The sequence below is a fragment of the Pagrus pagrus genome (assembly GCF_965226575.1).
Source record: "Pagrus pagrus genome assembly, chromosome: 1".
Taxonomy (NCBI): Eukaryota; Metazoa; Chordata; class Actinopteri; order Spariformes; family Sparidae; genus Pagrus; species Pagrus pagrus.
The window spans coordinates 2,024,897-2,038,366 of record NC_140185.1 but is presented as its reverse complement, the minus strand read 5'-3'; the positions used below and the strand labels follow the sequence as shown (position 1 = coordinate 2,038,366).

Genomic DNA, 13,470 nt, shown 5'->3' with positions numbered 1-13,470 from the left:
TGGAGTCAGTGTCAGCTCGACTGCATGCTCTCATTAAAGCAAAAGAGGGACAAAACAAATAAAAAATCTGACATTCTATGAAAAAAGATTCAAGATTCTTTTCACTAGAACTGTGAAGGCTATATTATTATTTCATCATTTCATATCATTGTAAAGTTGTATTACAATTTAAACAAATGCAACATAACACAAGTACTTTTAAGAGTACTCCCAGACTTCAGGTTACATCACAAGTAGCACCACTTTTACACCTAAATTAGTGTGTATTTGCACATACTGTAAACCTGCTAAAAATAGGTGATTGACTCAATTTACATTGCCAGGAGGAAAGGTTGCCTGTCTGTTTTTCCTTGTGTGTCACATGGAACAGTAGAAAGAAGCAGATCATATACCTCAGACTGCATACAGAAGACATAAAAGTTGTTTTAATAATATTCTGAATGAGACATAGTTTTGTGCAGTACTGATCAGTCAGCTGACTGAGCTCAGACAACACGGAAGCCACAATATATAAATTGTTGAATAAAGTAAGTAGTGCAAATATCCTTCTATAAAATGTTTGAGTTGTATCAACAAAAATAGGTGCCCATCACCAGCCTGTCATCATATTGAAGTTACTAGGTGTGCACTTTATCACAGCATTGAACAAAACCCTGGTGAATCAGTGATCTGTTGGTGTCAAGCCTGCAGGGTCAAAATATACATAGGATGGCCTTTTAACTGTTTGGCATGTTTTTTTTTTTCATTTTTGATGGAGCTATGCTAGTTTCCCTCTCTGCCTCCATTCCCTTGTGCTAGGCTAGGCTAAACTTATCACTGATCTCAGACATGAAACTGATATTTGACTGTGTGTCGGAAAGGAAAACGGGGATTCCAAAAAAGTTCCTTCCACTGTCAGCTTAATAAGGCCAAGCAATTATGATCAATCATCCTAATGAAACTACTATTTTTTGTTTTTCTTGAAAAAAGTTATTTAAATGTACTGATTTATGATATATAATTTGTGTGGAAGTCTGAAACATCCTTTCTGTGCAAACATCAAACACTTGCCTCCCTTCCTCTTGATGACCACCTGATTATACTATGAGCATACAGAGCCATCCCTTTGCAAGTCTTCTATGGATACTTAAAACCTAGTGTTGCATTCGAATTTAAACTGCAGCATGAAAAAGACGGATCACTCATTTCACTTGTAGAAGAGTTTACCAATTTGTGCATCGACGTAAGTAGAATTAAACTGATCAAAGTTATAGGAAATCAATATATCTTGAATAAAATAATACATACAGCATGTATCTACCTTTCTTACCACCTTTTGCTTTTTCACTAGACACCCCTGCATCACATCAACAGGAAGTCTGTCTTCTTGCTGGCTGATATTTATGAAGGATAAAATTAGTTTTATCCCCCTTCAACTGATTGTTTCCATCCTGCTACTACATCAGATGCACTGATTGGACAAAGAATATGCATCACAATAAAGGAGGCCAAATCACTTTCAACCTTACAGTCGCTCATACAATCACTCACCTTTCCCATTAAAGTGGTGTGTTCATATCTTACCTATCAGAGGTTATACACTATATACTACAAAGTAAATCTTTAGTTGATTGACAGAAAATGAAGAACAATTGGAAAAATGTTGACAATTGATTATAGGACTGCAACTAATGATTATTTTGCCTATCGATAAAGCTGTTGATGAATGATCGCTTTTCCTCCTGAGCCATGGCTGCCCATTGCGATATGAGTAACAGTTTTAGTGGGAATGGTGATTTTATTTTTTGCATTACACTTCCATGGAAAATAAAGGTTAAAGTGATGTTTGCTGGGGCCTGTACCCAACAAGCATGACATCTTACATCTGGAGAATATGATTTGTTGGCCGGGGCATCTCTGTAGCACCACAGTGCCACAGTGCTATCAAAAAATTGCAACTCCTATGATTTGGATATAGCACTTAATAAGAGGTGAGACAATAAGAGAAGGGCACAAATACATGAAAATGTATCTTGTTACAAATTACAAATACTTTCTTATCAAATATATCAACATAAAAATACTGGTATACTACTGGTTAACATATTTAATTGAAATGCAAGTTATTTTGCAATTTGCAATTTAAAAAAATATTAAAATATATTCTATACAAAATGATATTATCACATGTTAGCCATTTAGCAGCCTCAGTATGGGTTGGATTGATACCACCACATTACTTTAAGGGTGACAGGGCTGTTTTGGGCCCTCTCATGACCCAGGGCCCGGGACCACATGCCCAGTTCCTACCACCCAATCCCCCTACCCCCCACCCCCTGTCAGCAGGACTCCAAAGGTGTACCTAATCAAGTGTGGACACTGACTGTTTACTACAGCTACATGACAGTTTGGAGGGTAACCAGATCATCCAAACAAAATTGGGGCAGCCCCATGTTTTGCCAGACTAAAACTGAGTCAGTTCACAATCACTGAAAACTAGTGAAAAAATGATATTCATTGGTTTACTGTTTTTTGTCCTCTTTACAACACTTAAATTTACTTGCATTCAACATTATTTCTATTTCATGCCACCTTAGTATTTTACTCTTTACTCTGCTACATAAAGTTATAAGTAACTAACTACGATAAAGTTTTAAACAGCATGATGGTCTTACAAAATATGATGCACTTATACATTAGCTCTGTCCTGACCCACTACAACAACAAAATGCTACTCACACAGTACAGACAAGTACAGGCAAGGCTGGATCTCTAACTGTATATAGTGCGGTACTGATCCACAGCCCCAGACCATCAGCGGCATATTAAAACATTTTAAACAAGCTGTTCTCAGAGGACAATAAGGTCCCAGAACACTGTTTGAAGCTAGAAAGGTGGCAGGGTCCGCCACATATAAACAAAGTAAAACAGTACACATTTTTTTGTCCTTTACGGTCAGTTTGTTTGTTCAGTCATGAAAACAAAGAGTTTTTTGTTTTGTTGATCCGTAAATGAAGATCTTTCTCTTCTCACTCACATTTAATCCCCAAAACTACACACTGCTCCTTTAATGACTGGTTAATTACTCCTTTTTTTAACCCTAACCCTAGTATTATTTAGTCTTGTATTATGCTTACATGATGCATTTTCCAATATCAATATGAATCTGTGCAATGTGTGTAGTTGAAGGTAACAGGACACATAAGGCCAGGTGGTGCTGAAGGTGTCAGTAAGGGCCCATGGGTGGGTTTAACCTGTCATGCTAAGCCGAGTAAACTTGTGAATATAGGCCTCCTTGTAACGGAGGGCAGTACTGGTATTTTTATTTAAGGATCTTAATATTCCTCCTCCACAGATAGAGGGGCGACAGCCACCTGTCCTGACAAGTTTCTCTCGTGATACAGGCCAATATACTGTCACATGTTACTACAACACAGTGTCATAATCCACCTCCACTCACCTGAGCCTCCCCCGACGCTGCACGACTCCCGGGCGACCGAGTACGACATCCGTCTGCTGCCCGGGGCCCCTCCGAGCTCCGTGCCCGACCCGGAGCCATAATCCCCGGAGGCTCCGTTCACACTGCCGGTCAGCAGACTGTCCGTCTCCATCCAGGAAATCTACAACTCGTTCAGTAGGTCTACCCGCCCCTCAGCTGTCAACGTGAAAGTAAATCTGGAGGGAGACGGTGAGAATCAGCCGCAGCGAGGCTGAAAGTCCGTCCGGACAGTCGACGACACGATCTGAGGTTGTTAAACAACACGGGAAGCCTCGAGCAGAAAGCAGGGGAACATGTTTCTAGGAAGTGTCAGTGTGCTCTGCTCCTCCCTCCCTGTACTCAGATCTCACTTTACACTGACTTTAACAGCTCAAACTCCACCTACATCACAACACGCTGCAGTGGAGCAGCTGCACTCTGAAGGTGACACATGTGACAGGAGCAGTGAGAAACTTTCAAATATTCCGCTGAGCCAAGGGGGCTGATGCAGCAGCAAGCAGTAAGAAGACATCTGTAAGAGAAATAAAGTGCCGGACAGAAACACAAAGTTTAAAGTGAGCCAATAAAGGCATGTGAGCAGAGCTGCAAGGGCTTCAACAAGTGGACGGGAGGAACAGGAGTGACAGTTAGAGCTGCTGCTGGCCTGTCAGGAAGGTTTGGAATGATGCAATATTAAAATATCACGGTAAGTCACTGACTCAAAATTGGTCTTTAAAGTCATAATTATCATATGTCAGAATAATGCTATAGTCAACTAAACCAGACTGTTCAGGTCAAATGATGAGATCATGTCAAACCTCAGCTCATAATTCATAATGTTAAGCAAACTTTTTCACTTATGTCATCCTGAATTTGACTTCAAAAGGCAGAGTTACATCTAATGAATATGTATTACCAATCAATCTGCCCATGATTGTTAAATCAATTCATTATTTAGTTCATAAATCATCAGATAATTGTGATAAGTGGCCAGCACAAATTTCCACACTTCTTCAATATTGATTTTATCTGACAAACACTCAAAAGCCCCCAAAATATCCCATTGTCAGTTATATAAAACACTGAGGCAACAAATCAACACATTTAAAGGGCTAAACCAAGGGTGTGTTTAGACTCTTTAGACCTCAAATAATGAATGAACAATTTATCACTTGAAAGGTAATTACACATTTTCTTATTAATCACCCAAATGAACAATTGACAAACCCTCTTGGCACTATTAAAAAGTAATAATTCTGATTTTGCTGCCTTTTTATTATATTTAGTATCTCATATATAAAAAAAGTCAAATTGTTAACACATAATTTAAATTTAAAGGAAATAGGCATACTTTTGACCTAAGAGGAGGATGTACAATAACAGTGCTAAGATGGATGGGTATGTTAAATGCTATATGTAACATGTAACTCTACGAGCTGACAGCTAATTCTTCCATAACATACTTTTTCGCCATGTTTGATGCGGTTTCATCTGAAAGCTTTCTCCAATACATCCGCCACCCTGAAAAACATATTTTGTTATTTAACTTGTAGTGTGTTGCTTTTATGTTCATGTGTAAAGTGTCTTTGAGTCTCATGAAAAGCGCTATACAAATAAAATGTATTATTATTATTATTATTATTATTAATTTTATTACTTCCGACATGTAGAAACAGCACATTAAACACAATGTAACGTCTTCTGGAAACACTTTATTTACAGCAAATCTTGTACGTCTCACAAGCCTTCCCATACAGAGTGTCTCTCCAACTAATAACATCAACTTCAGATACAAATCTGTGTAATCCAATAACCTCAGTGTTCCTGTCCCTGGACTGAAAGCGCTTTCACAGTCTTTATCTAATCTGTCATATTTGAAATAAGTGAGCACAATTAATACTTACTGAAAAATCTTGCAGGAATAAAACATCCACCTAACATTATAACCAGTGACTGAGTGAGAAGTCATATGAGTTTCCAACCCTGCCTCAGCATCTTAGAAATAGTTTCCCTTCAGAATTTAGTCATCATTGCGGTGAAGAAGGGCAACATCCATGGCAGACTCTAAATTAAGGGTAAAAAGTCAACGGCCACTGTTACGCCTTTGCTTTCACATACTTTGTTGATTTGATAAAGATACAATTTTATTCATCAAATTGGAGCTTTTTTTAAGCCATACATGGCTCTAAGGATGGCATTGGTCCACCACTTTTGGACCAGACTGAAATATTTCATTGACTATTCAATGGACTGTCATGTAATTTTGTACAAACGTGTATTGTCCCCGGAGGATGAATCCTAAAGATTTTGTTGATTCCCAGACTCTTCTTCTGATGCCTTCATCAGGTATACATTTGAATTTGTCCAATATTTCAATTTGTGACCAAAACCTGCAAAACTAATGACATTCAGTGCTAAAAGGTCAATATTAGCATGTTGTATACTAAACTAACTACATGAACATGAACATTTTCATTGTTATCATGTCAACATGTTAACTGTGCTCTCTCTTAGTCTCTCAGACTCTTAATCTAATTTGGGATATAGGCTTGAGTAACAAAAAAAAGGTATGGCAGGCAAGTGTCACATATATATGGGTTGAGGTAGAAGACAGACCTGCTTGGCCCTGTGTTTGCAAGCACAGTAAAAAGTATTTTGCATTACAGAAAGTTTTGCAGAATCACTGAAGAATCTTTGATCCGTTTAAGGGGTTTTCACTGGACACTGAAGACCTCTGGATCTTATGGCTTTGGGGTGTTTGCTTCAATCTGGGACACCTGTGGGAAAGGAAATGGAAAATGTAAACAAAGATGTTTATTCAGCCCACAATTAAAGCCACTGTTCTTTGTTTCCAGGTCTACCAAATACTACTGGGATAGATAATTTTGTCCATCCTTATTAATAGTTCATTACCAGCCGCAAATTCGAGGCTGATATTTTGAGTCTGCCTTTTGAGTCTCTCTGTATGTGTCATCATGGCAAAAAGTGGTCCTGGGAACTACTGCATATGTGCTTTTGGGTATTGTGTCAGGTGATTATGTGTCTGTCTGTCTATGGACAAAATTTGTCAAAGCATCACAAGGCATGGCATCACAACAGTGCAAGATGCAGTCACAAAACTTTGCTTGTGTTTAGTTGAGAACAAAATGAAGGCAGAGTTTTAAGATAGATGTGGTCTGAGCAAAGGTTCTGGAAGTAGGGGGCTAGCAATTAGGGATGGGCCACTGGACCCCACACTTTACAAATCTTAGCCCACATTCATTTTAATGCAGTCACAAAACTTCACTGGTGTTGAGATCAAAATTAAGCGATCTAGCCCACTACTCTGACATGAAAACAAGGGTCCTGCCTTATGCATTGATTGCTACCTGATTGTCGATGCACCTAAACTGCCAGACCCAGCCTGTGTTATAGAGGAAAGGTCGGAGGTCAAAGCGGTTGTCATCAGGACTGTAGCTCTCAGCGTGGTAGGATGGTGTCACTGTGGTCATTTTGTGGCGGTTCATTGAGTACATGCGGAAGAAGTGTTTCACCTTCTGAGCCACCTGAAGAAAAATGACAATACATTGTTATTTTTAGGCACTGTTATATTTAAGTCTTGCTAACAGCTGCTAAATTCACAATTTTCATTACCAGTCTCATACAAAATGTTAATGTACCACACCAATTCGAACAAAAAACAAGAAAACAGTCTCAATGGCAAAATGCCCAAAAATGATGTTGGGCCGACAGGTTTGTTGTTTTAATGTTGATATTGTGACTTGAATTTGGGAAAAATTTAAATCTCAAGTGTCATAATAACCAGCAGGTGATCAAAGTTTTAGCAATGGGACCCTGCTACTCCCCAGTTAGCTCCGATACAGACCAGAAATCAGGTATCACAATCATTTGGCATAGAATGGGGTTACCATTTTAATGTACTCCCAAGATTTGGGTTAGGCAAAACCTTTCTCAAATGGATACAACTACCATATAACAGACACGCACACATTTGCTCACACTTTGCTTTTTAGTTAGGTACATTCAGTGAAAATAATTGTGTGTTTTACTTTAACTTTTAAATAAACACTTTTGAACATACATGCTGGTATATTTAATGCTGTGAGTGAATGCTGTCATCTTATGTTGGAAATTCTTCAACCTTTACTTGCTATTAATAAGGTAATTTTGGTTGTTGTTAATAATTGATAGTTAAGTATTCCTCTCGAGACTAAATGGTAAATGGACTGTGTTTATATTTCTAGTCTTAGTGACCACTTAAAGCGCTTTACAACCCAAGTCAGCATTTACCCATCACACACAAACATTCATACACTGGTGACAGAGACTACCATGCAAGGCACCACCTGCTCATCAGGAGCAATAAACATTCAGAAGCACTAACACACTGATGGAAGAGCCACTGGGAGCAAATTTGGGGTTCGGTATCGTGCCACTTCGACATGAAGACTGCAGGGGCCAGGAATCGAACCACCGGCTGCTCTACCTCCTGAGGCAATTAATTGGCTATTACTTTTCCCTGTTTAAGGGTGTTGCAACTAGGATAAACAGTTAGGCTACATACTACTATTTAATAAAAATATATAAATTATTTCTGAGAGCCCAAAATTGTAAATAAACCTGCGACACCTGACACAGCTTTTGCATCCACACTTTGCCTAAAATGTCTGCTCTGCCTTTTTCTGTGGCTGAGTTTATTCAAAAAGGATGCAACATTATTTCTCTAGTGGGAGATTACAGCTGGGGACTGGAAAAAAGATGTCCCACACTGTTAACTGACCTCCATGGGTGAGAGCGCATCCTTCCACGTGTGAATAAGTTTACAGAACATACTGAAGGGGCCACACTTGGAGATCTTCCTCAGTCGTCCAATCACCGATAACTCAGAATAGGTCATCTTCATATCTGCCTGAGTAGGGAGGTGTGGTGGTGATTGGCAAAAGATGGAATAAACAGGGAAAGATATTTATAGGCATATAGAGCCACTTAAGTATTTCAACAAAAAAACAAAACACACAGAGTAGCAGGGCAAATTTCATTACCCACTAGAGCTGCAACAATTAGTCAATGAAGGTTTTAGTTGATCAAAAGAAAATGATTGCAAACTATGATGAACATTTATTAATTATTTCAGTCATTGTTTAGGCAAAAATGTCAAACAGTTGTTGTTGCAGCTTCTTAAATGTAAGGGTTTGCTGCTTTTATTCATTATTCATGATAATAAATGAAGAGTATTTGGATTTTGGACTCTTAGTTGGAAAAAAAGAAGCAATCTGAAGAAGTCGCTCTGGGAAACTGTTATGAGCATTTTTCACAATTTATTACATTTCTTAGACTGAATGATTAATTGTCAGATTAATTGATAGTAAAATAATTGTTTGTTGCACCTACAGTATCTCAACCTATCTGGGTATCATCACTATCCAAATGGTGCTTAAGCCTAACTGTTGCAGCTCAAACATTATCACTCAGAAACTGAATCATGTGCAATACATTCCTAATATGTGAAAAAAAATCCTCATCATAAAAGTGATCATAGCTCAGCAGGATAGCTATGAGATGACTGTCTGATAAAAGGACTTCCATTTCTTACCTCATCTGTCTGCGACACCTGTCCGTCTGCCAGTGGCTCTAGTTCAGCTGTGGGTGGAGCGGCCACGATGCTGCAGAGAAATGTGTATATTAAAGGAATAGTTCACTCTAAAACAAAATTCAGTCATTATCGACTCACCCACATGCTGGTGATAAGTCCTTAAACATCATGTTCTTGACCATTAAAGTCTCTCTTGCACCGATGGTTCTGGTGTTTTTGCCATATTTTCGATAAATCCCGGTGCTATATTACCTCCTCTTTCTTCTACTTTTGAAAGTTCACGTTTTGGTTAAAACCTTGCAACTGATTTCTGCCTCAGCCATTTAATCCCTTTGCCTTTGGATTTCTGTGTTTTCAATACTCACATGTACATTATTTAAGAGTTAAATTTCTCCAGAACCTTGTCAGCTGAACTTACCCTCTCAGAGTGGTGAGCTGGAATTGCTCAACACAGTAAAGCAGGAAGCTCTTCAGGTCTGTCTTGCTGATGCCTCCTATTGGGTTAATGTCAGCACTGGAGCAGTCATACTTTGTGAAATATCCTGTCAGACTGAGCAGGAAAAGTTGATTAAACTGAGAAAAGTTAGGCTACAGTACAATTATTGTCAATAAAAAGATGTCTGAAGAAAAAGAGCATTCATCTTTCTGTAGTGGCACTGCTTTAGCTACATTAACAATGTTAATGGTAAATGTTGTAACAAAACGGTTTGGTTTTTGGTGAACGACCACATATTAACATTTGTTACCAGATGCTCAAATCAAAAGCAGCACTGTGTTAAAAGACACAAGGGGCTGCAATAATGGGAGCACGCAGTGAGTCTTAAAATATGATCAAAGATGGCAGGTGAAACTTAGCCAGGTTAGACAAGCCAACATTTATTCCTGGGGGGGCATCATTGAAATGAGCCAAGATGAATAAGGAGGTTGCACCTTTACATGCAGAGCTGTTGTTTATTGCCTGCCACACAATATGGGTCTAATAAAATCTTTGTCACAATCTGCGTCAGACTGTACAATATAAATTTGAGGTATGTCAGATGAATGTATGGTGAATGGATTTGTTACGATTTAAATTTTAAAGAAAGTGTATGAGAGCAGAGACACATCATCAGTTTGGATCATCCATCTGCACAGCAGTTATGCAGCAAAACAATAAAAAAGCTAAAAAATATTTTTTGTTTCACCGTCATTGTTTTAGTATGCATGTGTTATTTTTTCCCTCCAAACTTTGTTTAAAAAAAGGCACAATTAAATGTAGCTCTGGCCTGAGCCCTCTGCATCATTTCATGTTGTACTCTTGATTGGTTTTGGTTTTCGCTGTTTTTGCTGGACGTGTCCTGAAAGTTGCTCAGGCTGGTTAATTATTAGTGTGATCAGCGGTTGGTTAGATGGTTGGCAATCAACTGATCGGTTGATTAACAGTTGCAGCTGTACTGTAATGAGTACTTTACTGTCATTAATAATATGGTTTGTAATAAGTACTTGATAACATGACCTGTAAGAAGTACTTTGATAGAAAGTTCTGTAATGACTAACTACTGTAATAATATAATGAGCACCTGGACAATAAGCCAAGGTAGAACAGACTGTATGTATAGGATCATATGATCATTCAGTACCAAAATGGAGGCTATATTACTTCATGTTATTTTTGACATTTCAGCTTTTAGACTGTGCCTAAAAACTGAAATAAAAAACAAGTATGAGATATAATAAGAAATATGAGATATCACAGACAGTAAGGTAACAGCTGCAATAATACCTCTCATCTACATTGGCTGAGCCGAGCACCAGCAATCCACCTGGCTTCCCCCGGGCCCAGAGACTCAGCTGGGCAAACAGGTAGGCCAGGACCATCCTGACCCGAGCCTGGGAACACACACACACACACACACACACACACACACACACACACACCACACACACACACACACACACACACACAGATAGTTAGAGAAAGAAAGAGAAGAAACAGGGGGAGAGAGAGAGATTTGAATTCAATTTAATTTGATTTTAAATTCCATTATTTATAGATGAATTAATTAATGCAATTTTTAAATTATACACTTATGACTGTTAAAAGTTTTTGGAAATCCCTTTTTAAAGGATAACTACCGTTTTTTACAACCTGGACCTTTTTTCTAGCAAAATATATGGTCATTTACTCACCCAGATAACTTTGGTGTCATCTGAAGTCGTTTGGACGAAATTAGATCCAGTGTAGCGCCGATATAATGCGAGTGACGGGGCATCGACACACAGCCTCTATATAACGCATTATCTGCCACGAAACTAGTTAATTTCACTATTATTTTGTTACGATATGCTAGTGCTATTCCCCTCTGAGTCCGGGCTCGTCCGTTATCAACATCCGGGGTCAAACTAGCAGTAGCAGCTACAGGTAAACAAGCCGGGCTGTGGTGGGTGCGCGCAGCTCAGAGACGACATCTTCCAGGTCAGAGGTAGTAGGTCAACCTACAGACCCCGGATGTTGACAATAGACGAGCCCGGACTCAGAGGGGAATAGCACTAGCATATCGTAACAAAATATTGGTGAAATTAACTAGTTTCGTGGCAGATAATGCTCATAGAGGCTGTGTGTCGATGCCCGTTACTCGCATTATATGGATATATCGGCGCTACACTGGATCTAATTTTGTCCGAACGACGCCAAATGACACCAAAGTTATCTGGGTGAGTAAATGACCATATATTTTGCTAGAAAAAAGGTCCAGGTTGTAAAAAACGGTAGTTATCCTTTAATTTGAACTATTCATTGATGGATTAATATTTCATTTGTAAATTCTATTTATAATTGATGGCCATTAAAATATCAAATAATAAATTACTTTGTAATTTAGTCTATTTATTAATAGATTAATAAATTAATTTGTAAACTAATTTATTAATGCCTATTTTTATTGTACAATTAGTTAAATGCTTATTTTACTATTTCTGTGGCACTTGTGGTCTGTAGCACTGATAAAACTACAAAACAGTCAGAGATGTGTTACTGACTCATCAGTGTGAAGACTGTGGTGTAACTGTCAGTATGGCCCTTTCTATACAGAGATGGCACAATACTGCTGCAACAAACACCCTTTACATCACTTTTTTTCTACTTACACTGCACAAAACAACAGCAGTATAATGCCATGTGTGATTTTAGACACCATGTGTATTCTGGGGGCAAAAGAGGTGTGATGTGTAACAAAACAACCTCTACATTTAGACATTCTATATCCATGTCGGCAGCACTTTTCTTAACAATTTCAATGGCATAACATGGTAATAACAATCATTAACCATCCCCGATACAGTGACTAGATTAAGTATTCACCCCCTTCAAAGTTTTGCTTTTGTACATGGAATCATGGTCAAAGTAATGCCAATTAATTAAAAATATATAATGTAAAATAAGTGATTGCATAAGTATTCACCCCCTCTAAAGTGATTTCTAATTCAACAGAGGTCCAGCCAATTGGTGCTAGTAGTCTCACTAGTAGTCTTTAGTGAAATGGAGATCACCTGAGTGCAGTGAATGTGTCTCCAGTGATTGTAGTATAAAAACACCTGTGTCTGAAGGTTCAGTCATTGGTTAATCAGTATCCACGGCTACAATTACACCATGAAGACAAAACAACACTCCAAACAACTCTGTGAAAAGGTTATTGAAAAGTTTAAGTCAGGGGATGGATACAAAAACATTTCCAAGTCACTGAAAATCCCTCAGGAGTTCAGTACCTAGGTTCTTCACCAGTCAAAGCTTTGTAGGAGAGTGGCAAAGAGAAAGCCACTGTTGAAGAAAGCTCATTAAATTTCCACTAAAGTTTAACCAAAGGCATGTGGGAGACTTCAAGGTCAACTGGAAGATGGTTCTTTGGTCTGATGAGACCAAAGTGGAGCTTTTTGACCATCAGACTAGACGCTATGTTTGGCGGACACCAAACACTGCACATCACCACAAACACACCATCCCTATCGTGAAGCATGGTGGTGGCAGCATCATGCTGTGGGGATGCTTCTTGACAGCAGGCCCTGGAAGGCTTGTAAAGGTAGAGGGTAAAATGAATTCAGCAAAATATAGGGAAATCCTGGAGGACAACCTGATTCAGTCTGCAAGAGAACTACAATTTGAGAGAAGATTTATTTTCCAGAAAGACAATGACCTGAAGCATACAGCGAAAGATACACAGCCTGGTTTAAAGACAACAAGGTGAATGTTCTGGACTGGCCTCAATCCAATAGAGAATTTGTGGTTGGACTTGAAAAGGGAGGAGTAAAGAATGGAGTAAAATTGCAGTGTCCAGATGTGCAGCCTGATTGAGACATATCCACACAGACTCAGTGCTGTGATTGAGATCAAAGGTGCAGCTACTCAATACTGACTTGAAGGGGGTGAATACTTATTCACTTATTT

The 13,470-nt window shown here is 38.7% G+C and overlaps 2 protein-coding genes across 5 annotated transcripts in view; both read right to left on the bottom strand.

Annotated features, from left to right (window-relative positions):
• The window catches only part of tpcn2 (two pore segment channel 2), a 45,206-nt gene extending 41,407 nt beyond the window's left edge, over nucleotides 1-3,799 (bottom strand). For 3 of the 4 annotated variants that reach the window (XR_014623220.1, XM_084361392.1, XM_084361394.1), the window contains exon 1: nucleotides 3,440-3,799. Coding sequence is in view for 3 of the 4 variants with exons in the window: in XM_084361392.1 (XP_084217518.1) it covers nucleotides 3,440-3,590 (151 nt within the window). In the remaining variant the exon portion in view is untranslated. Of the gene's footprint in view, nucleotides 1-3,429 lie in introns of all 4 variants that reach the window. The other variant, XM_084361393.1, reaches the window with a different exon arrangement.
• Nucleotides 3,800-5,149: 1,350 nt separating this feature from the next.
• Nucleotides 5,150-13,470, bottom strand: part of nadsyn1 (NAD synthetase 1) — a 28,283-nt gene continuing 19,962 nt past the window's right edge. The window contains exons 16-21 of the mRNA XM_084363490.1: nucleotides 10,813-10,919; nucleotides 9,469-9,600; nucleotides 9,051-9,120; nucleotides 8,238-8,366; nucleotides 6,826-7,002; nucleotides 5,150-6,234 (exon numbers count right to left, since the gene is read on the bottom strand). Of these exons, the coding sequence (XP_084219616.1) occupies nucleotides 6,199-6,234; nucleotides 6,826-7,002; nucleotides 8,238-8,366; nucleotides 9,051-9,120; nucleotides 9,469-9,600; nucleotides 10,813-10,919 (651 nt within the window). The 3' untranslated portion in view covers nucleotides 5,150-6,198. The remainder of the gene's footprint in view (nucleotides 6,235-6,825; nucleotides 7,003-8,237; nucleotides 8,367-9,050; nucleotides 9,121-9,468; nucleotides 9,601-10,812; nucleotides 10,920-13,470) is intronic.